The sequence below is a fragment of the Rhamphochromis longiceps genome, linkage group LG3 (assembly GCF_057381845.1).
Source record: "Rhamphochromis longiceps isolate RC_006_pf linkage group LG3, R_longiceps_female_GT1.1, whole genome shotgun sequence".
In the NCBI taxonomy this organism is placed as follows: Eukaryota; Metazoa; Chordata; class Actinopteri; order Cichliformes; family Cichlidae; genus Rhamphochromis; species Rhamphochromis longiceps.
The window spans coordinates 70,935,672-70,960,689 of NC_140559.1; the positions used below are offsets into that span (position 1 = coordinate 70,935,672).

A 25,018-nucleotide genomic window follows, 5' to 3' on the forward strand; every position below is an offset into this window, starting at 1 on the left:
TTTGGGCTCCATGATTTCAGTCAGATTGGGGTGACTGTAGCTCAGGAGGGGAGCAGGTCAGCTACTAGTTAGGTTTGTGAATCAAACCCTGGCTGGCAAATGTACTGGGTAACGTACTAAACCCAAGCTGCCCTCTGATGCATCCATCAGAGTGTGAAAGAAAGTATTTAAGCATAGAACAATGTGCTTGGTTGAATGAGGCATGTTGTATAAATGCTTTGTGTGCACAGAGTATCAAAGAGAGCTATATAAGAACCAGTCCATTTACCACTGGGTAATTCATATAGTCTTCTTTTCCAGCGGCTGGAGGACAACATCACCATGTTTGTGAAGAACGAGCTGAAGAAGATCCAGAAGCTTCTGAGTCCAGATCACCCAGAAACTTTAAAGAGCCAGATGGAGGATGAGGAGATGTTTGAAGGAGAGGATGAAGATGAAAGAAAGAGCTGCAGAGAAGCATTTCTGAAGATCACACTCCACTTCTTGAGGAGACTTAAGCAGCATGAGATGGCTGACCATCTGCAGAGCAGTAAGAGAATTTCTCTAAAGACTGAATATTGATCTTTCCTAATAGCTCAAGAAATGGACCAATAGACATTCATCCTTTCAGGGTACTGAAAGGCTGTGATATTTATTATATAATATTTGTTTCTGAATTTCTTACCTTCAGAAATATTTGCTCCACTCTGTAAACGTGAACTTAAAGCCCAACTGAAGAAGAAGTTCCAGTGTGTGTTTGAGGGCATCGCTAAAGCAGGAAGCCCAACCCTCCTGAATCAGATCTACACAGAGCTCTACATCACAGAGGGAGGGACTGCAGAGGTCAATGAGGAACATGAGGTCAGACAGATTGAAACAGCATCCAGGAAACCAGACAGACCAGAAACAACAATCAGACAAGAAGACATCTTTAAAGCCTCACCAGGAAGAGACGAACCAATCAGAACAGTGCTGACAAAGGGAGTGGCTGGCATTGGGAAAACAGTCTTAACACAGAAATACAGCCTGGACTGGGCTGAAGACAAAGCCAACCAGGACATCCAGTTCATATTTCCATTCACTTTCAGAGAGCTGAATGTGCTGAAAGAGGAAAAGTTCAGCTTGGTGGAACTTGTTCATCACTTCTTTAATCAAACTAACGAATCAGGAATCTGCAGGCTTGAAGACTTCCAGGTTGTGTTCATACTTGATGGTCTGGATGAGTGTCGACTTAATTTGGACTTCAACAAAACTAAAATCCTGACTGAAACAAGAAAGTCCACCTCATTGGATGAGCTGCTGACAAACCTCATCAGAGGGAACCTGCTCCCTTCTGCTCGCCTTTGGATAACAACACGACCTGCAGCAGCCAATCAGATCCCTCCTCAGTGTGTCGACATGGTGACAGAGGTCAGAGGGTTCACTGACCCACAGAAGGAGGAGTACTTCAGGAAGAGATTCAGAGATGAGGAGCAGGCCAGCAGGATCATCTCCCACATCAAGAAAGCTCGAAGCCTCCACATCATGTGTCACATCCCAGTCTTCTGCTGGATCACTGCTACAGTTCTGGAGGATGTGCTGGAAACCAGAGAGGGAGGAGAGCTGCCCAAGACCCTGACTGAGATGTACATCCACTTCCTGGTGGTTCAGGCCAAAGTCAAGAGGATCAAATATGATGGAGGAGCTGAGACAGATCCACACTGGAGTCCAGAGAGCAGGAAGATGATTGAGTCACTGGGAAAACTGGCTTTTGATCAGCTGCAGAAAGGAAACCTGATCTTCTATGAACCAGACCTGACAGAGTGTGGCATCGATATCAGAGCAGCCTCAGTGTACTCAGGAGTGTTCACACAGATCTTTAAAGAGGAGAAACAACTGTACCAGGACAAGGTGTTCTGCTTTGTTCATCTCAGTGTTCAGGAGTTTCTGGCTGCTCTTCATGTCCACCTGACCTTCATCAACTCTGGACTCAATCTGCTGGAAGAGCAAGAAACAACTTGGAAGGTGTTTCAAACAAGAAAATCTTCAGAGAAATACTTCTACCAGTGTGCTGTGGACAAGGCCTTACAGAGCCCCAATGGACACCTGGACTTGTTCCTTCGTTTTCTCTTGGGTCTGAAGACTAATCAAACTCGTTTGCAAGGCCTCATGACACAGACAGGAAGTAGCTCACAGACCAATCAAGAAGCAGTTCAGTACATCAAGAAGAAGCTCAGTGAGAATCTGTCTGCAGAGAAAAGCATCAATCTGTTTCACTGTCTGAATGAACTGAATGATCGTTCTCTACTGGAGGAGATCCAACAGTCCCTGAGATCAGGACGTCTCTCCACAGATAAACTGTCTCCTGCTCAGTGGTCAGCTCTGGTCTTCATCTTACTGTCATCAGAAAAAGATCTGGATGTGTTTGACCTGAAGAAATACTTTGCTTCAGAGGAGGCTCTTCTGAGGCTGCTGCCAGTGGTCAAAGCCTCTAAAAAAGCTCTGTAAGTTATAAAGTTTTTATTATTTAATTTGGTTGGTATGTTATGGAAAACACACTGCCATGAACCTCTGTTTTGTTTTTGTCAAAATCACTGTAATATAATCACTGTACCTTTATATACATGTGACTTGTATTAATGCTGCTGCCCTCTTGTGGCTAAAGTGTAATTATGTTATTGTTATTAGGGAGGATTTGAGAGTAAGGCTATGTTCACACTGCAGGCGAAAGCGCATCAAATCCGATTTTTCTGACCTTTATAAATCTGACTTTTTTGACCCTATGCGACCCATATCCGATCATGCTATGACAGTGTGAACGTCGCGAATCCGATATTTTCAAATCCGACCTGGGTCACTTTCGTATGTGGTACTGAATCCGATACATATCCGATGTTTTAGAAAGCGACTGCTGTTTGAACGGTCATGTCGCATTAAATCCGTCTTTTACGTCACCAACACAAGACAGACGCCAATTATCAGCGCCCGATAAGACATCGCAAACGCTTCCTGGCCATCCCGTGTAGATGTCAGTGAAACTGTTGGGAAGACAACGTTGGAGAAACGTGAACATTTTATTTGTACTGTATAATCTACAGATTCTGAGAGAAATCTGCAGCTATCCTTTGAAGCACCGCTCCTCTAAAACAGCAATAAGGATCATTATTAGGTTATCTACATTATTATGTAAATAACAAAATAACTTAAAGCAAAAATTGGGAAACGTAAAGTCCGAAGTCTTCATATTAAGGGTCATCTGTCAAACAATATTCTTTGCTCTGGGTCTAAACAGAGCGCGTTGTGTGTGAAGTCTTCTTTTGCGCATGCAAATGCACAAATGCGTCCTTCATTTCCCCGAATTTGAAGGATTCGTCGGGTGTGTCATTCGTGGCCCACCATATCCCAGAATTCATAGCGCGGCCCAGCCAAATTTCAGCTGCCAACAATGGCGGCTGCTACTAAGTTTTCAAATTACTCTTATTAATCTTTCTGGGTCACAAAATAAACTTTTAACATATTTTCAGGCGAGAAAGTAGCTGTGTAAACTTCAAATATCTGCTTGGTTTATCAAGACATCGCATATTTGCAAAAGTGTGCCGACGTTTTCGGAGACGTCTGTTCCCCACCCGCTTGCTAGCAAGCCGGGGGGGTTCAATGGTCACTCCAGCCGGCGAGAGCAGCGGACGCCCGGCTTCATCGTTTTCAGACCCCGCTCTTTCGCTACTCAGGTGAAACACGATATATAAGTCACCCGGATAACTTAAAAATGTAATTGTTTGCCTTTTTTCTGTGTTTTATTTGTTCCGGCAGCCCGTTCTCACTCCCGAGGCGTAACATGTCGACGTTTTGTCACGTCCCGCGGCGTTCCTGAGGAACGTGAAAGGAGACCTTCGGCGTTCTTATGGTACGCGGCGGGCTATGGCTGGAATCCAGTTCAATGACGCTCCCGCGGTAATAGACGTTCCAGCCCTGTATTCCAGCCCTAAACCTAACCTTATCCCTAGCCCTGACCATAACCTTATTCCTGACCTTAACCAGGACTTTAATGATGTTAAATAGCGTGTTTCTAAGCGATTTGAAGAAAAAGAGCAAACATGTGTAGATTCAGTCCAGACAGTTCTCATATTTCCTCTTTTTTCCGAGGTCGTCATTTAGGAACGTGGTGGGTAGCCGAAAACGTAATATGGTGACGATTTGTCACCTAGCGTAAAATGTTACGCTTTGGGAGTGAGAACGTGTTGGTTCCGGAGTAAATCGGTTTGGCTGAGATCAAAGTTCCTCCGGGATTTTCACACAGCTGAATAAACGTTAAACAGGAAACTGATTAAACAGAAGTGTGAGACGGTCGAGAATTTACGCCAGTGTCCTGTTATATTTTAGATAGCAAGGAGCAGACGGCCGAGTTTATTAAACTCCACCGAGACAGCGGTGACGCAAATCTGAAGGCTAGACCGTCCCATTTCACAGCCTCGCACTTCCAGCCTTTTCGGTCTTTGAAGGACCCGGCCCACGTAGACCGCGAATACTGGGTTCTCCGAAGGATGCAGCCGACGTTTTGGGACACAGCTAGTGTGCGATGTTCTTTCAGTGTTGCACTTTGTAGACGCTCCCTGAGCACTGGTCTCACAGCCAGCTGCACATAGAGACCAGTGTTGTTAGTCCAGGTCAGAAGATGACTTGTTGGAATGAAAATGAGCTTGTAGTTTGTCTGCTTTAATAATGTGACTGGAAAAAGGTGTTGGACTTCAAATATGTCCATTTCTTTCACACTTCACCTTTAAAAGTGAAGCCTTGTGGTTCCTGGAAGGAAAAACACGACTTTTTCAAGTCTTTGTCCTGTTTTTATGATAAATGTACGACTTTAATGTGAAACATTCAGAGTTTTTTCTCTTGTTGTGTTTGTTTGAAGCTGCTTCCTGTTGGCTTCAGCTGTTTGGAGTTTCCATTTTCTAAACTTCTACATTCTGAACCTTCTTCAGCTCTGAACAGATGATGAAACACTGAATGATTTCAAGCTCACACTTTGTCTAATAAACTTACATCTTTCATTCTTTATACAGATTGATGGACTGTGGTTTGTCAGAGATCAGCTGTGATTATCTGGCAGCAGCACTGAAGTCCAACCCCTCCCATCTGAGAGAGCTGGACCTGAGTAGGAACAACAAGCTGCAGGATTCAGGAGTGAAGCATCTGTGTGGTTTCCTGGAGAGTCCAGGATGTGGACTTGAAACTCTGAGGTCAGTCAGCATGTTTTAGTTGTGCTGAGATGAATATGATGTGAAAGTTGTGCTGACACTAAACTGCAGCCATCAGGCTGATATTATACTGATCCACACTGAGGATCTTCATGGTAAAGTCTGTTTTCTTCTTCTCTGGTTTAGTCCATTGACTGCAGCAGAACAATGTTCACATTTCAAACCTTCAAAGAAGAAGAAAAATCCTCCACTGGATAATTCACTGTGAAACTCTCCAACTCTTCATTCCACCTTAAAGTCTGTCTGACACTGAAATCCAAAGCAAAATGTGCGTTTGCTTTACAGACAGCAGTCCAACACAAACATACACACATCATCCAAAACACAGTCCAACATCCAAATCTCCTCCACTGCCAGCATGAATGATGGGAAAGAGAAGGAGGAACACTCTGACATTCAGGGTTAGAATGAGTTTCATGAAGCAGACTGTGAAGATCAAAGCTGCATTAGAAAGCTTACATGAATGAATGAGTGGACAGAAGTGGACAGAGATCATCTGAAGCACTTCAAAGGCTTTAAATCAGCACATTTCTCTTTATTCTTTATCAACTCTGTTAGTTTCTCTCAGTTTTCTGTGGAATGAAGCTAACAGCAGGCTAATAAGATGCTGACCAATAGGTTTCTATTAAAGGTTGTAATTTGTATATGAAAAAGTGCTTTGGCTCAGCAGGGATCAGCTTACAGGTAGAATACAGCTGCTGGATGGGATTAGCATGTCATAGCTATCTACCAAACTGCTAACTGGGGGATTTCAGGCCATCTATGGATCATTTTTGCTAACTGTTTATTCAGCTTAGGCTCACAGGGCTGCAGCCTGTGCCCTAGCTGTCATAGGGCAAGAGGCGTGGTCCACCTGCACAGGTGAGCAGTCCATCACAGGGCCAACAGAGAGAGACAGAGAAGCACTCTCTCACATCCACACCTACAGCCAATTTAGAAGCACCAATGAACCTAAGCAGCATTTCATTGGACTGTGGGAGAACATCCAACCTCCACAGAAAGGCCAACAAGCTTCAACCTACAACCTTCTTGCTTTAAGGCACTAGTGCGAACCACTTTTCCCCATTTCAGCCCAAATCCTGCATCTTCCTGTTTCTGACTCCAGGCCAGCTCCACTAACACTTTCTCATCAGACACTGCCACCTAGTGGAGGAAGTCTTAGTCCCATTTCAAGCTTCAGATGACAGTTAGTTCCTTTACAAAGAGGTGGAGGTGGTGGGGCCACAGCAGCATCATCACTGAGTGCCATAGGACACTTAACCTTTGTTTCCATATGCTGGGAACTTCCTGTTGTTCCAAGGAGGACTGGAAAATGTGTGAAAATCTCCCAGTCAGTTCCTCACAGCACACTTCAATCATTTCCCTCCCACAGCATCAGGACCAGGGCTTTTTCTCTCTTTGGTCCCACTAAGAGATTTCCACACAAACACCTCATCAGTGGGACTCTCAGAGCTACCAGCCCTTTGCTACAATCACAAAGCTCTTCATTGAAATCAATGATATCAAAGCTGGAATCAAATGAGTCCAAGTCTTCTGCTGATTCAGCATCACATTCATCTTTGCTCCTTGTTCTGCATCCCCACCACGGACTTCATTCCTTTCCAAGCCAGCCTTGAGTGTCCTTTATTCAGCTCATCCTCTGCTTTACTTTTACACCTGATTTTAGCTGCTTTATCTCTCTTTCAACAAGTTTCTGTGCCTCAATCTTTTTCTTCTCTCCCTCATAACAAGACAGCTTCTTCTGCCTGAGAACATGTTGGAGTGATTTACTAATCCAGGGCTGCTTATTGGGGAAAATGCTTCCTGTTTCCAAAGTAATCCCCATTTTTCCCAGAAAGAAATGCAAGTAGAAATCGATGATCTAAGTGAGAACATGAGCCTTTAACAATAGCAGCAAAATATCTCTCCAATCTCAATACTCCCTCTCTCGACCTCTGGAACACCAGAGGTCACAATACATTGTGTTGGGTCACTCCTCGGCCCACTCAGCTGCTTCCATGTCCATCCATGGCATCATGGACATCGGGGTCACCACTCCCGCTCTGACCCTCTCTAGCCGTCCTCTGGCTCAGCAAATCAGACAACCTCATGTCATCTAAGTGGTCCAGTAATAAACACCAGCTCCCCCTCGAGAACACTCCATGCGTAAGATTAGGTTTTTTCTGCGTCCCTCTCTTGTGGTCCATCATGCCTCGGGCCTCCAGGATCCTCACCCCCCTGTGGTCGCCGAGATCTTCTGTAAAGCAAACCAAACACCTTTTCCTGCACCTCCCTAACTTATCATCTTTGGGACTCTTTAATCAAAAGCCTGATCCTAATTATCTTCTTGACTTATTGACTTGTATTTATATATATTCTTCAACGTTACTCATCATTTTAAAACTCTTAAAACGCTGCTTTCACGTCCCTGCATGCGTTTCCTGTCGCTTGCCTTATCTAATCATCAACATCCTGTACACAGAACTCTCGCTGCTGCAAGGCCTCCACTCTGACCTAGAATCTCCTTTCACAAGAAAATCATTATAAGCGCCTATTCTACTAAAAGATCCAAAAAAAACAACCACTTTAATCAATTAAGTTTAAACATATAAGCAATTACTCCTGCATACATTTTATCACAGCTAAACGCTGCCTTGAAACAACTCCTGTGTGTTAACACTAACTTCATTTTAAAACTCACATTTCCTATGTTATAACCTGTTTTTGGTACAGCCTTTTTATTTCATCTTGCTCCTTTGATGTAACAATACCTTCTCATTCTAGTTTATCAGACTTAACCAAAATATATGCTTTCCTTCCTTTGGTCCTTCTCTAAAGCAAGAAACTCCTATTCAGTTCCTCTTTTCTGCCACTTATTACAGGGCCAGCTCAAGTTCAGTTAAACGCTAAATTAATTTGAGGCCTTTTGCCTGGAATCAATACTGTCATGTGTGTTTATGGACTCTATATGTCTGTAAGCGTGTGCAATCCTTCAATAACTCATATCATCCTCACAGTAGATTGGCTAATCATAGCGCTAGCCAAAGGCTCGTGACCCACAAGAGACGAATTGAGCCACAACTCCCTTAAAGGCACAAAATGCAATATGTGTATAAAAAGTCATTTCTACGTATAAGCTCTCCCCTTTATCCTAAAAATAAATCTATGTAATATCTGTATGTGTGTCTTCTATTCATTAATGTAATTGTCAGTTATTTTCTCTCTTTATTTTACCTTCTTTTTGTTTACCTCTTTGTTTGTGACGTGGACATCCCTAAACCATCCTGAGTTCCGGCTTCAATTTCAACCCAATTGTACCCTCTATTCTGGCAGTCGAACTCGTCTGGGCTTCACCTTCCCACTGGCCCCTGTGCCCTTCTCTTAGTGTCCTTTGTTGTCTTGTGATCCCCAGCAAACACAGTCTGTTTCTTCTCTGTTTCTTCTCCGTTGCTCTTTTCAGTATTTTCCTTTTAGATTAAATCCCAGCCTGGCAAAATATCCCATTCAGTGTCTTTAAACAGTTATGTCACACTGTTCTTACCAGCCTGCAGTTCACCGTGCATTTTCCATCACGTGCTTTTCTTCCATGCTGCTGCTGGTATCGTCAGTGTAGTTTCAGTTGCACTGTCTTTTGCCTGCTGTTAATTCTTGAAGTCCACGATGTTCTGTCGGTCTTCATCAGGAGATTAACTGTCCTATGAGCTTCTTCTCAGGATCGGGACAAGTGGGAGGTCAAGCTGTAAAATTTTAAGCCAAAATCTGGCCTGTTTTCCTCCCAATTCTGTTAATCAATGGTTTTGTACTCAAGATTCTAGGTTGAAAGAAGTCCACCTGTATTGACACACTAAAGCATACAATTAATATCCTTTTCATTTCTTTTCTTAAAACCTCCATTTGCTTCATCTGCCTGGAGTTTACCTCGTATGTTTCTCTCTCTGTGTGCTCACTTGTCACAGTCAGTTCCTTTTATGGGCATGCAAAGTTCCTGTCACACACACCATTTCCTGTCAACCTTGCAGCTGCTCAGAGCCATATTTTCTGTTTCTATCTCTCCTGTTTTGTTTTTTTTACAGGCTAATAAAACTCTTGTTTTACTAAGTCTTGATCTAAAACAATTCACCCTTATGTCACGCACACACTTCTAAATATACTAAATTCTTTGCGTTTGTCAGATCGTCTCACACACACACCGCCTTTTCTCTCACACTTCCACTTCTGCACTCACTCTACTATCAACTTTCATAGTGTTATTATTATTTATTATTTTGTACAAATCACACCCAATCACTCAAAGCCTGCTACTCACAGCATTCACACACTTAAACTGTGACAAGAGTTGAGGAATATACTCACAACACGCTTTCCTAAGAGTATTTCAGACATGCCTTTCATAATCAGAAAGAGCAAGTCAAAGAAAACAATTGAAACCTCTATTAATTCTCACAGCACACACATAGAATAGAAAAAATAAAACACACCAGCATTTATTGCTGATGAGAGGTTACTCCTAAAAGTAATATGTTAGTCTTAAATATATACAGTGCACTCACTATATTTATATATCAAAACTCAGTCAATTACTATACATCCACTACGGCAACTCAAAACTTTATTTATAGCCCTCTAATGAACATAAATGGCGTCTTAAACACACACTCAACAATGTTTGCAGCAGTATTTGTAAAACCAACTGTGGTTTAAACAGTTCACTGCTGACTAATTTGCATTTTCACACTCACACACACACAGTCTAAAAATAGCTCCAGCACTGCCTCAGACTCCTTTCACACAGAGATCTCTTATTTTATATTACAAAGACGTCTTATATTTACAACCACTGTCACATCTGTCAGCTTTAGCGCCTACACAATTTCGACAAATTTAAGTTAACGGTCCAACCGATAAAGTCCAACTTTTTTGTGATCAGTTAACCAGTATCTGTCCAACAGTTTCTGGCCTCATCTCTAAAATCCCTAACTCAATTTAAAAGCGTCAACCAACCCAAACTTTGCCTGAAGCTCTATTTTTGGCATTTCACAGCCAAGGCTTACCCCGAAGTTTTAAGTTAAAGTTACACGCCCGAAGTCCAACTTCTGCTGGCCAAAAAAGCGCAGACTACCGTTCCAAACGGTAAGGAGACTCTAACTCCTAGTTATTCTGGAGTGCCCCAAGCTCCACAGTGACCAACTGACTATCCCTCTTCGAGGACAATGCCTAAGCGTCTTTGGCATTGGCAAGCGTTACCTCTGAGCACTGCGCTTCCTATCAGTCCAACTGACGTTCTTGAATAATTTATAATACTTTGGAACAACAGTAAAACAGCCAAAAAAGTGTAAGACTGAAGCAGGTCCAACCTTATAACCAATACGGGCTCCACCCCAAACAATAACCAAATTCCCTAATATACTAAAATCACTCAGCAGTCCAACTGCTTTCCACGGTCCAACCGTATTAAATCCTTTAGCGGTCCAACCGTATTAAATCCTTTAGCGGTCCAACCGCATTCAATCATTTTTAGCAGTCCAACTGCATTAAATCCTCAGTACTGTCATGAGATTCTCATCAAAATCAAAGCAGACATTCCCCAGTAATTTCAGTGAGTAGACTTTAATTTGTAATGTCCAATTTGGCACACTTTGGAAATAATTCAACAGGTAGTGCCTTACCTTTGGATAAGCGGCTTAGAACAACAATGAGAAAAAGAGAGCTGATTATTAGCTCATCAAAACACAAAACAAAATCACAATGAATTATCGGTTAATTTCATTTAAAATAATTCATTAAGTATTTATGTACAATTCAAATTAGTTAATTACATATTTTGTTGGTTTGTTTTCTATTTTAATTGTTTTACTGACACATTTAATGAATTATTTAATGATGTATTTATTTAATTCACGTTGCTACTCCTGGCCCTGCATCGTTGTTCATAAATACATTTTATTTGTCAGCTTCACCCATCAAAGTCAGGGGGCGGGGTTAATGCTGATCAAGTCAAAACCATTGCTTTGGTCTGGTGGGCGTTCTTTTAGTGGGCTTTTCTCAATACTAAGTAGGCCTACACACCAGGGTTTGGACATGTGTGGACCCAAACTATACTTTTACCCTTTTTTGTGTGTCACCAAATACACTTTAATATTTTCTAGACAAGAATGTAGTGGCGTAATCTTTAACCTCTTTTGGCTCCAAACAGAAGTGACAGACTTGAGCAGGGTTCATTTAAAGGCTGACAGAAGTGGAGTGGTGACGGGGAGATGTTTGACAGGACAGTGTTTCAGCCTCCACAGGTTCATGTTGTGCTCCATCAGTCAGTGAAGATGAAGTCAGTGCTGATGAGGCTGTAGAGTGTGTGAGGGATGTGAATGAGGATGATGAAGATCTGATGATAGCAGATAAATACAGGCTGCAGAGACTTTGAGCCATACAGGGCACACAGTGTGTGTACAGAACAGCTGAAATCATTATGGAGGCCTCACTGGAATATGGAAGCATCACAGTACAGCTTCAGTGAAGCATTAAAGTCTCTGATATGAGATGAGAAATGAAGCAGCCAGAGCTTTTTCATGAGTGGAAACCCACTGTGACTGTGAGCTGCTGCTACAGCCTCCAGATTAGCCAAATTCAAATTCAAATTCAAATTTTATTTGTCACGTACACAGTCATACACAGTACGATATGTAGTGAAATGCTTGGACAACTGCTCGTGACCTAAAGAAAACAAAAAAGGAAAAGGCTATGAATAAGATAGGAAATAAATATGAAAAATTAAAAAGGGTAAATTTAACTAAGAAGGAATAAAATATAAATTAAGGTTAAAAATGAAATAACTGTACAACACAAATTAGAATGAAGGGTAAATTTAACTGGGAAGGAATAAGATAAAATATATAAATTAAAGTTGAAAATAAAATAACTGTACAACAAAATACACAATATAGAACTATATAAGAATGTATGAAGAAATCGAAATATAAATAAATATATACACAATAACAGCAGCTGTACAAGTATTAACCGGAAATGAAGAATATAGTGACCAGTGTTGTGCAAAAAAACAATGTGTGCAAAAACAATGTCCAGAAAGTCCAGTGTGTGTGTAAGAACCATATGTGTGGGTCAGTACTGTGTGGTGGTGTGATTGAGAGACCGTATCGCCTGCGGGAAGAAGCTCCTCCTCAGTCTCTCTGTGTTGGTCTTCAGGGAGCGGAATCGCTTTCCTGACCTCAGCAGAGAGAACAGTCTGTTGTTGGGATGGCTGAGGTCCTTCACGATCTTCCTGGCCTTGGTCCGGCACCGCCTGCTGTAGATTGAGTGCAGGTCAGGGAGCTCGGAGCGGATGGTGCGCTCAGCTGACCGCACAACCCTCTGTAGAGCTCGTCTGTCCTGCATGGTGCTGTTCCCGAACCAGGTTAAGATGTTTCCCGCCAGGATGCTCTCTATGGTGCATGAGTAAAAGTTCCTGAGCACCTTGGAGGGCAGTTGGAAGTCTCTCAAGCGTCTGAGGTGGTAGAGACGCTGTCGGGCCTTTTTCACCACGGTGTTGATGTGACAGGACCATGACAGGTCCTGCGTGATGTGAACTCCGAGGTATTTGAAGCTGTCCACTCTCTCCACTGGGCACTCGTTGATGACGGGGGTCTGGTAGTTCCTCTCCTGCTTAGTGCTGAAGTCCACTATCAGCTCCTTTGTCTTACTGACGTTTAGAAGGAGGTTGTTCCTCTGGCACCAGTTCTCCAGATTCCTAATCTCCTTCAGGTAGGCCGTCTCGTTGTTATCAGAGATCAGGCCCACCACGACGGTGTCGTCAGCAAACTTGATGATGGTGGTGGAGCTGGTAGTGGCCACACAGTCATATGTGTACAAAGAGTACAGCAGGGGGCTCAGAACACACCCCTGGGGGGCTCCAGTGCTGAGAGTGGTGGAGGCTGAGACATGTCCGCCCATCCTTACTGCCTGTGGTCTGCCAGTTAGGAAGTTGGAGATCCACTGACACATAGATGAGCTGAGTCCCAGATGCTCCAGCTTGGTGGTGAGTGTGGCGGGAATTATGGTATTAAATGCAGAGCTATAGTCTATGAAGAGCATTTTAACATAATTCCCCCTTCTAGTGTCCAAGTGAGTGAGTGATGTGTGGAGGAGATGAGAGATGGCATCGTCTGTGGAACGATTTGGACGGTAAGCGAACTGTAGTGGGTCCAGTGTGTCTGGTAGTGAAGAAATGATGAAGTCTCTGACCAGGCGTTCAAAGCACTTCATCACTACTGAGGTGAGGGCTACAGGGCGATAGTCATTGAGAGAAGCAGGGTGGGGTTTCTTCGGGACAGGAACAATGATGGACTCTTTGAAGCATGTGGGGATCACCGACTGAGATAAAGAGATGTTGAATATCTCAGTGAACACAGGAGCTAGCTGGTATGCGCAGTCTCTTAGGATACGACCTGGGATGCCGTCTGGTCCTGCTGCTTTCCTGGTGTTCACTCTTTTGAAGGCTCTCCTTACTTCATGCTCGGAGATGACGAGCACGTTTCCGGTGCTGGCAGTATCTTCCTGTTTGCAGCCGTTAGCGCCGCTAACACTAGCATTGTTGGAGACCTTAGCTGCAGCCTCGAAGCGAGCATAGAAAGTGTTCAGCTCGTCTGCCAAAGTCACGGCCGCGTTCGTCATACCGGTTGTTGGTGTTTTATAGTCCGTTATTGTCCTTAGTCCCCGCCACAGGCTCCTAGAGTCACTCTGTTGGAGTTGTGACTCTAGTTTCCTCCCGTAGCGCTGCTTCGCCTCTTTCACCGCCCTCCGCACGTTATATGACGCGGCTTTGTACGGGTCCATGTCCCCCGTCATGAGTCCCGTGTTGTAGGCAGCGGTGCGGGATCTCAGAGCGTCGCGGATGGTTTTATCCACCCACGGCTTCTGGTTGGGAAACGTTGTGATAGTCTTTGTCTCCACGGTATCATCCGCTAGTTTCCCGATGAATCCCACAACCGCTTCCGTAAACACGTTGACGTCATCGTCGGAGCTGTTTCTGAACATGCCCCAGTCTGCGTCATCGAGTGCGTCCTGTAACGCGGCCACCGATTGATCCGTCCAGCGCGCGACCTTCCTCTGAACCGGAACTTCCTGTTTCAGCCTTTGTTTGTATTTTGGCATGAGGAAGATGGCGGCGTGATCAGATTTGCCAAACGGAGGGCGGGATTGTGCCTTGTAGCCGTCCTTGACCGTAGTGTAGCAGTGGTCCAGTGTCCTTTCACCCCTGGTGGGGCAGGTGATGTGTTGATAAAAGTTCGGCGCTGCGCGTTTGAGGTTGGCGCTATTAAAGTCCCCCGTCACAATAAGCGCAGCGTCCCGGTGTTGTGTCTGGTGCTGTGTGAGTGCCTCATGCAGCTCGCATAAGGCGGTGACCGTGTCCGCTTGTGGTGGAATATAAACGGCACTTACAATGACCGATGTAAATTCCCGAGGTAGATAAAAAGGACGACACATGATGGACAGTAGTTCCAGATTTGGTGTGCAGGAGCGTGTGAGAGGAACAACGTTCGCACTGTTGCACCAGTTGTTGTTCACCATTAAACACACGCCGCCTCCCCTTGACTTCCCCGAGTCCCGTGTCCTGTCCATGCGGTGAACCGAGAAGAACTCGGCCGGCTGGATGGCGTGGTCCGGCACCGCTGGGTTCAGCCATGTCTCGGTGAAGCAGAGGAGATTGCAGTCCCGAATGTCTCTCTGGAACTTTATCCTGGCCCTGAGGTCGTCAAGCTTGTTCTCCAGTGACTGGACGTTGGCGAGCAGGATGCTAGGCAGAGGTGTGCGGTGTGCACGAGCTCTCAGCCTGTTCCTGACGCCGGCTCGCTTCCCTCTAGGCCGCCGCCGCTTCCCTTTGTTCTCCCTCGAGATCTCACTCGGCCAGCTCGGATCCGGAGTTAAAAACTTCGAATTGTGAGTCCATTGTATACCAATAGAAACAAGAGTGTCACTGTCATACCTAATGTACCCAATGGTGATGATTTTGCCGATTTAGAAACGCTGAAAACTAACTTAAAAAACAAAGACAAAGAAAAAGTGGTCGGAGCAGTCGTGACGGCAGCCGACCTCACCGGCGCCATCTTCATCAAAATAAGCAGCAGCTCATCCTGCTCAACATGGACCTGTGGTCAGAGTGTGTGCTGGATAATCCGGCCCAGGATGAGGCCAAACTGACATGGGATGAAATGTCTGTCACATAATTGAGCTTAGTGTAGTTTCATTTCTGCACAATTTAAAAACAACCAAAACTTTGTTCTGTCTTTTCTATGTTATACTGTAGACTTTCTTTGATACTGTGTCCAAAAGGAGCAGCTTTTACTTTGAAGGGGAGGCGTCTCTGTTTCCTCTTCAGGTTGGATGATGGAAGCAAATTAGTAGCTGTGTCCCAAAACGTCGGCTGCATCCTCCAGAGGCTGCATTTGAAGGCCGATTACGTCACAGCCAGGCGATGAAGGCTGTCCGTATTTGTCGACTCCTTCAAATGTGCCCGACAAATGCGTCCTTCATTTCCCCGAATTTGAAGGATTCGTCGGGTGTGTCCTTCGTGGCCCACCATATCCCAGAATTCATATCCCAGCCAAATTTCAGCTGCCAACAATGGCGGCAGCTACTAAGTTTTCAAATTACTCTTATTAATCTTTCTGGGTCACAAAATAAACTTTTAACATATTTTCAGGCGAGAAAGTAGCTGTGTAAACTTCAAATATCTGCTTGGTTCATCAAGACATCGCATATTTGCAAAAGTGTGCCGACGTTTTCGGAGACGTCTGTTCCCCACCCGCTTGCTAGCAAGCCGGGGGGGTTCAATGGTCACTCCAGCCGGCGAGAGCAGCGGACGCCCGGCTTCATCGTTTTCAGACCCCTGCTCTTTCGCTACTCAGGTGAAACACGATATATAAGTCACCCGGATAACTTAAAAATGTAATTGTTTGCCTTTTTTCTGTGTTTTATTTGTTCCGGAGTAAATCGGTTTGGCTGAGATCAAAGTTCCTCCGGGATTTTCACACAGCTGAATAAACGTTAAACAGGAAACTGATTAAACAGAAGTGTGAGACGGTCGAGAATTTACGCCAGTGTCCTGTTATATTTTAGGTAGCAAGGAGCAGACGGCCGAGTTTATTAAACTCCACCAACACAGCGGTGACGCAAATCTGAAGGCTAGACCGTCCCATTTCACAGCCTCGCACTTCCAGCCTTTTCGGTCTTTGAAGGACCCGGCCCACGTAGACCGCGAATACCGGGTCCTCCGAAGGATGCAGCCGACGTTTTGGGACAAAGCTAGTGTGTGATGTTCTTTCAGTGTTGCACTTTGTAGACGCTCCCTGAGCACTGGTCTCACAGCCAGCTGCACATAGAGACCAGTGTTGTTAGTCCAGGTCAGAAGATGACTTGTTGGAATGAAAATGAGCTTGTAGTTTGTCTGCTTTAATAATGTGACTGGAAAAAGGTGTTGGACTTCAAATATGTCCATTTCTTTCACACTTCACCTTTAAAAGTGAAGCCTTGTGGTTCCTGGAAGGAAAAACACGACTTTTTCAAGTCTTTGTCCTGTTTTTATGAGAAATGTACGACTTTAATGTGAAACATTCAGAGTTTTTTCTCTTGTTGTGTTTGTTTGAAGCTGCTTCCTGTTGGCTTCAGCTGTTTGGAGTTTCCATTTTCTAAACTTCTACATTCTGAACCTTCTTCAGCTCTGAACAGATGATGAAACACTGAATGATTTCAAGCTCACACTTTGTCTAATAAACTTACATCTTTCATTCTTTATACAGATTGAGGGGCTGTGGTTTGTCAGAGATCAGCTGTGATTATCTGGCAGCAGCACTGAAGTCCAACCCCTCCCATCTGAGAGAGCTGGACCTGAGCTGCAACTACGAGCTGCAGGATTCAGGAGTGAAGCATCTGTGTGGTTTCCTGGAGAGTCCAGGATGTGGACTTGAAACTCTGAGGTCAGTCAGCATGTTTTAGTTGCGCTGAGATGAATATGATGTGAAAGTTGTGCTGACACTAAACTGCAGACATCAGGCTGATATTATACTGATCCACACTGAGGATCTTCATGGTAAAGTCTGTTTTCTTCTTCTCTGGTTTAGTCCATTGACTGCAGCAGAACAATGTTCACATTTCAAACCTTCAAAGAAGAAGAAAAATCCTCCACTGGATAATTCACTGTGAAACTCTCCAACTCTTCATTCCACCTTAAAGTCTGTCTGACACTGAAATCCAAAGCAAAATGTGCGTTTGCTTTACAGACAGCAGTCCAACACAAACATACACACATCATCCAAAACACAGTCCAACATCCAAATCTCCTCCACTGCCAGCATGAATGATGGGAAAGAGAAGGAGGAACACTCTGACATTCAGGGTTAGAATGAGTTTCATGAAGCAGACTGTGAAGATCAAAGCTGCATTAGAAAGCTTACATGAATGAATTAGTGGACAGAAGTGGACAGAGATCATCTGAAGCACTTCAAAGGCTTTAAATCAGCACATTTCTCTTTATTCTTTATCAACTTTGTTAGTTTCTCTCAGTTTTCTGTGGAATGAAGCTAACAGCAGGCTAATAAGATGCTGACCAATAGGTTTCTATTAAAGGTTGTAATTTGTATATGAAAAAGTGCTTTGGCTCAGCAGGGATCAGCTTACAGGTAGAATACAGCTGCTGGATGGGATTAGCATGTCATAGCTATCTACCAAACTGCTAACTGGGGGATTTCAGGCCATCTATGGATCATTTTTGCTAACTGTTTATTCAGCTTAGGCTCACAGGGCTGCAGCCTGTGCCCTAGCTGTCATAGGGCAAGAGGCGTGGTCCACCTGCACAGGTGAGCAGTCCATCACAGGGCCAACAGAGAGAGACAGAGAAGCACTCTCTCACATCCACACCTACAGCCAATTTAGAAGCACCAATGAACCTAAGCAGCATTTCATTGGACTGTGGGAGAACATCCAACCTCCACAGAAAGGCCAACAAGCTTCAACCTACAACCTTCTTGCTTTAAGGCACTAGTGCGAACCACTTTTCCCCATTTCAGCCCAAATCCTGCATCTTCCTGTTTCTGACTCCAGGCCAGCTCCACTAACACTTTCTCATCAGACACTGCCACCTAGTGGAGGAAGTCTTAGTTCCATTTGAAGCTTCAGATGACAGTTAGTTCCTTTACAAAGAGGTGGAGGTGGTGGGGCCACAGCACCATCATCACTGAGTGCCATAGGACACTTAACCTTTGTTTCCATATGCTGGGAACTTCCTGTTGTTCCAAGGAGGACTGGAAAATGTGTGAAAATCTCCCAGTCAGTTCCTCACAGCACACTTCAATCATTTCCCTCCCACAGCATCAGGACCAGGGCTTTTTCTCTCTTTGGTCCCACTAAGAGATTTCCACACAAACACCTCATCAGTGGGACTCTCAGAGCTACCAGCCCTTTGCTACAATCACAAAGCTCTTCATTGAAATCAATGATATCAAAGCTGGAATCAAATGAGTCCAAGTCTTCTGCTGATTCAGCATCACATTCATCTTTGCTCCTTGTTCTGCATCCCCACCATGGACTTCATTCCTTTCCAAGCCAGCCTTGAGTGTCCTTTATTCAGCTCATCCTCTGCTTTACTTTTACACCTGATTTTAGCTGCTTTATCTCTCTTTCAACAAGTTTCTGTGCCTCAATCTTTTCTTCTGTCCCTCATAACAAGACAGCTTCTTCTGCCTGAGAACATGTTGGAGTGATTTACTAATCCAGGGCTGCTTATTGGGGAAAATACTTCCTGTTTCCAAAGTAATCCCCATTTTTCCCAGAAAGAAATGTAAGTAGAAATCGATGATCTCAGTGAGAACATGAGCCTTTAAAAAGTCCCAGTGGGTGCAGTCAGAGCAGTCCCTCAGTCCCAGTATAGAGTCTTTGGTCCAGACTGGAACAACTGTGTGCCCAGTTTGAGCTCTCTTCAGTCCTGTGACCTGACAGACCCAGAGGGGCCATCACATCACATTTAGAAGCTCCCCTAATGGAGCCACAACACATGTCCAACACTTAGTCTGTCTTGTTGGACCAACTGGAAGAAATGATTCAAGGACTTAGTCACAGAACAGAGATTCAAATCTCCAAAATCCAACTGGCTGCATCAGGACATATAGTCTGAAACTCTGCACAGTTTCCTGTTTGAAGCTGCTTCCTGTTGGCTTCAGCTGTTTGGAGTTTCCATTTTCTAAACTTCTACATTCTGAACCTTCTTCAGCTCTGAACAGATGATGAAACACTGAATGATTTCAAGCTCACACTTTGTCTAATAAACTTACATCTTTCATTCTTTATACAGATTGAGGTGGTGTGGTTTGTCAAAGATCAGCTGTGATTATCTGGCAGCAGCACTGAAGTCCAACCCCTCCCATCTGAGAGAGCTAGACCTGAGATACAACGACAACCTGCAGGATTCAGGAGTGAAGCAGCTGTCTGATCTTCAGCAGAGTCCAGACTACAGACTGGAGACTCTGTGGTCAGTAGAGTGATGGAGTGAGTGGGTGGTGCTGTCAGCAGTATTGTACTAAACACAGTCAGTATGAAACAAAGATCCAGTCTTTCCTGTAAAGCTGCAGCTTCTCAGTGAAGCTGTGAGAGGAGAATGGTGACAGGCTTCAGGATTGGACACAAACACTTCCTGTTTCTGACCTTTATGGTCACCATGGTAACGGCTGACACGCTCTGATCAAACACTGTCAACAGCCAATCAGCTCTCTGAACAAAGCAGCACGCAGACCAATGACTGCATTCGTTTCCAAGTTTAAAGCAGTGAAGAACACAGTCTGTAGGTGAGGAAAAATTTAGTGAGAGCAGATGTTTGGATGGAATTCCTCCAGTTAACAGCTGGAACCGTCCATCTGGATTGTTGGGCTTGTTGTTGGGGTTCCTACAGAGCTCAGAGTGGACACACCAAGGTTCTTCTAATGAATGAAAGTCCAAACTCAAACTAGGAGGGAAAAACATTTTCATCAACTTCAATAAAAATCCAAAGATTAGAAAAAGTGAAGCAACAATGAGTCCTAGTACAGTCCCAGCACTGAAGTCCCTGCTGCTCTTTATACTGGATGTGCTGCATCACTGACTGACAGCTGATGAAGAGTCTCTGGAAACACTCGTTTATCTCCTCTGCTCTTCCTTCTTCTCTCTGCAGGTGGAGCTGATGATGGTAAACAGGACGGTGTGTGTGCTGAGAGAGGAGGAGCTGTGTCCTGATGATCCAGAGAGGTTGAAGCAGCAGCAGCTTGTGTGTAGAGACGCTCTGACTGGGCCATGTTACTGGGAGGTGGAGAGGAGAGCTTCATCCAGCAGTGACTGACAGAGGAATGAGAAGAAGTGCAGATGACTGTCAGTGCTGCAGAGTGAACTGCTCTGAGAACAGCTCCACTGTCAGACACAATGTAGAGTCCAGCATCATCCCTGTGTGTCCCTCTGGATCTGACAGAGGATCATCAGTGTATCTGGACTGCTCTGCTGCTGCTCTGTCCTTCTACAGTCTCTGCACAGTCTCTGTCTGACTCTGGCTTCAGACCCTCCTGGATCAAACTCACCTGGAAAGACTTTCAAACATCACTCAATAGATTTGAATACAGAATATATTTGATATATACTGTAGATGTACTGTAGAGTTGCAGTTTGTCACTTGTAAATACAGTCTGTGAGCAGCTGTGAGCTGAAAGATCTTTCTAGAAGCACGAAATGTTTTCACTCTTCTGTTGCTTTTTCATATATTTCCACAACATTAATATTGATCCCACCTGTCTCACCTGTTTCATGCTTTTATACATAATAACAGGACACGTGTGATCTGAGCGCTGCTGTGGTTGCTGTGCTGCACGTCTTCATTTAGATAACAGAGACATCTAGTGGTTCAGAGGGAGAACTGCAGGAGGTGGAGCTGTGTTTTAGCGTGGAAAACTTTTTTATTTTTATCTTTTAGGCGCAGATACAAATATGACAAGTATTAGTGTACGATACAAAAGGTCACATCAGTCAGCAGAGGGAACAGTGGTCACACAGCAATGTAAGAATAGAAACATAACAGTGAATCTGGACATGTATACAGAGGGAAGCAAACAAACAGGATATAACACTACATTAAAGCCACAAATGGGAAGAAAACAAAGCCAAAGGAAAATAAATTTGATCTCAGGGCCCTATTTCAGGAAGCCGGTTTAGTGGAAAAACTGAGTAAGTATACCCTGAGTTAACGAAAACTCTGGGTTTTCGGTTTCACAAAGCGAGTTCAGCTGAAGCCTGAGTGAGTCACTATGACGACACACGCCGTGAAGCTAACCTGGACCCTAGCAGGTTTACTACAACTAACCCTGACTGTCTCCGCCCCTTTGTCGGAAACCTGACAGTAGGAAGTAGTGATGGCCAAATGAAGCTTTCCGAAGCACTGAAGCTTGTATTGAAAAACGGTTCATTACTCAAAGCTTTTCAACACAGTCCTCTCCGGTGACATCTGGTGGTGAAAATTTTGAAGAGCAGCTTGAATCTGCAAAATAAAACGGACTGCTCAATTATCACTGCTCACTCAAGAGTGGAGTTCTCTCTGATATTGGGCCACCATTCCGTTGCTTTGAACATGTAATTGGTTTTGTTTTCTCGATTGGGGGGCTGAAAAAAATGTAATGCGTATTTGCGTAATACATTTTGATCAATAAACTTTCCCTATTTAAACATGCACTATGGTGGCCTTTCTTTGCTCATAACTCCTTGATGTTGGTAAATACAATAAGTGAGCAATATATATAATATACATATGATAATGCACAGCACATTATGGAGTATGCCCCTGCTGTGAAGTCCTGCCTCCATCTACTTGTTGTTTAATCACTGGACAGCTGGACAGGTTCATACAAAATATTAGATTAGGCCAATTGTCCTATACATATTTTTGACCTAGGGGTGGGATTGATTGTGAACTGGAAAGGGAAAATGCTTAGGAAGCTGAGTACGGCTGCATCGTCACTGATTTGTAGAATCATTTTGATTCGATACAGGATCCGATTCAATTTGATTGGAATCTGGAAAGTTTTGCCTCAGTCAGAAATATTACAATTCTGATCATTTAACAGTATATATCCATAATTTCGTATCTATTAAAAGAAAGCTGACACATGTGAGACTTAATTAGAGATGTAAACAGAGAGTTATGAAACCTGCAGCTGCAGAAGCCAGCGGAAAAAAAAAGAGGCAAACACAGCGCGGACCCGACGACGCACCAAAATCTGACTCTGACGCGTCGGGTCCGCGCTCTGTGTTCACGTTTGTATGCAGAATCCGTAAACCTGCTCCCAGTTACTGTTTTAGCTGCATGGTGTTTGACGACATGTTGTGAGGTTTAACCTGAGATGCTGGCGTTTCAGGCATAATAACGTTAATTTACAAATCGACACGGGATTTTAATGAATCAATATCACTTTATTCAATTTAGCATGGATTGTAATCAGAAAAGCGATAATCAAAACCCATCCCTAATCAAGAACTTGCAAAGTAAAAACATGATCTATGTAAGGTAGCCCTTTTGTTATTTACAGTTAACAAGAGGATTAGTGTTACTGTGCGCTGGCTGAGTCTGTTTCTTTTCTTAGAAATAGTTTCTCCTGCCCTGGAGAAAATCCACTTGCATGGAACAGAAGAGGCTGTGGAGTGCAGGAACTACACTGCAAGTTGGTAGATATGCAGGTATTCCTGGGTCCTGCAGACTATCACCTAAAAACAATAAAAAAATGATTTTCTAAACTGTGTAGCAATGTCATGTACGTATAGTGTCAAATACATTTTTGTAGTCTTCATCAGCTTTAATTCACATGGAAGTGTTCCTAAAGTCATATGCTGTAATGATATTTACATTATGAAAACATGATTTTGGACATTTCAAGTTTTTCACTTCGGCAGATAAAATGAATTGAGCAAAATCAACTCAAAATATTCCCACACGCCAGAACGTCCTCTCTTCCTCGCTGGCTCCATATCTGTCAGTGGAATGATCACCTCGTCGCTATCTGTCACCATCAACACACTCCACGAATCCCGTGGATGATTCACTTCCTTATATCTGTTTGAATCAGGTACCGAAGCAGTTACGTGCGTAATGAAGCTTCGGACGTCACTGGTCACGTGACTTTTGCCAAACGAAGCAAGCCTCGACACAGTGCTTCTGAACCAGTGTGTTGTTTTTTTCGACACACGCTCCGGAGCGTCAGCTTCAAGCGGGCCATCACTAGTAGGAAGTGTCGGACATGGCGTGCCCCGTCCTTGAAGAGCCAGTAGATCGTGAAGCCCAAATTCTCCGCAGAGCTCTCCGCCGGGAGAGAGTGATCAGATCGCGTTTGGACATTTTATCATTTCCTGATGATTTTCTGTGTGAACGTTACCGTTCTTCAGCACAATCTATAAGTTATTTGAATAACATCCTCAGGCCTAATATTGCTCATGTGACACATCGCGGACATGCTCTCAGTTCTGTACATATTATTTGTATTGCACTTCGGTTTTTTGCAAACGGGAGCTTTCTGTATAATATTGGTGACGCTGAGCACGTTTCCAAGGCTACCGTCTGTCGGGCAGTCAGGAATGTTACAGTTGCACTGAAACGTCTCCTGTACTCGTGTGTGGTGTTCCCCGGTCATAGACCCACAAGATTTATCAAAGAGGGATGCCACAAAATTGCAGGTAGCAGGATGAACGAAATTTAATTCATGATGTGGTGATACTTGAACTACTACTTAAATTTTACATTTATTTTCACGGTTCCCAAGCGTGATTGGCTGTACAGATGGCACTCACATTCCAATCATTGCTCCTTCAGTAAATGAAGGAGACTATGTGAACAGGAAGTCTTTCCACAGCATTAATGTACAGGTACATAGTTCCCTGTAGCATTTCAAACTAACAAATTATTTCATTATAGTAATGGATGCTAATTTGTGTTCTCTGCACTGTGAAGATCATATGTGATGCTGCCAACATTATCACAAATGTGGAAGCCAAGTGGCCAGGCTCTGTCCATGACTCACAAATATTCCGTGAATGTACACTGAGCACAAAATTTGGACATGGTGAGTTGAGAATACTTTAAAATATATAAAGACCAATTGCTTCAGGGACATTTGAACTGAAGTGTATCCTTCTGTCTTAGGAGAGTTCACTGGCTACTTGCTTGGTAATAGGGGGTATCCATGTTTACCCTATTTGCTTACCCCTTACCCTGACCCTGAACCGGGCCCACAGCAGCGATATAATCTGGCTAATTGCAGGACAAGAGCCAGAATTGAAATGACTATCGGAATGCTTAAGGCCCGGTTCCAGTGCCTGCAAAGACTCAGGGTCACCCCAGAAAGGGCATGTGACATTATTGTGGCATGTGTGATTCTTCACAACATTGCCACAATTAGAGGAGAACACTGTCCTTCTGAACCAGACATCAGCAGTGATCCAAACCATGAACATCCTGACCCTCCCACGGACATACAAGATGGAAGCGCAGTCAGAGACACCATATGTCACAATCATTTCTTTTGACCCATCACCTCAACATGTTGAAAGAAGAATAAACAGATTTTCTGTTCAACTGGCTTTATTGGTCGCCTGTATTTCCTGTACACAAAGTATTAAAAGATGTAAACCTCATAAAGTGTCTCTGTTGCTTCCTCCTCTGTAACAGCTGTCAATGTTTCTTCATTATTTTCCTGTAGTAAAGAAATAAACAACATTGCTGTTCTACTGTAAACTCATATAATCTGTGGAGTATTACTCACAACTGCATGTTGGTCTGGCTCAAC

The 25,018-nt window shown here is 43.9% G+C and overlaps 2 protein-coding genes across 2 annotated transcripts in view; one reads left to right on the forward strand and one right to left on the reverse strand.

Annotated features, from left to right (window-relative positions):
- LOC146676629 (uncharacterized) overlaps positions 1–25,018 on the reverse strand; it is a 456,001-nt gene that overhangs the window by 89,118 nt on the left and 341,865 nt on the right. The gene's annotated exons all lie outside the window — the stretch shown is intronic.
- LOC146676635 (protein NLRC3-like) lies at positions 231–5,214 on the forward strand. The gene is made up of 3 exons (XM_085402211.1): positions 231–529; positions 671–2,462; positions 5,019–5,214. The coding sequence occupies exons 1-3, from the start codon at positions 322–324 to the stop codon at positions 5,212–5,214; spliced, it is 2,196 nt and encodes a 731-aa protein (XP_085258337.1). The 5' UTR covers positions 231–321.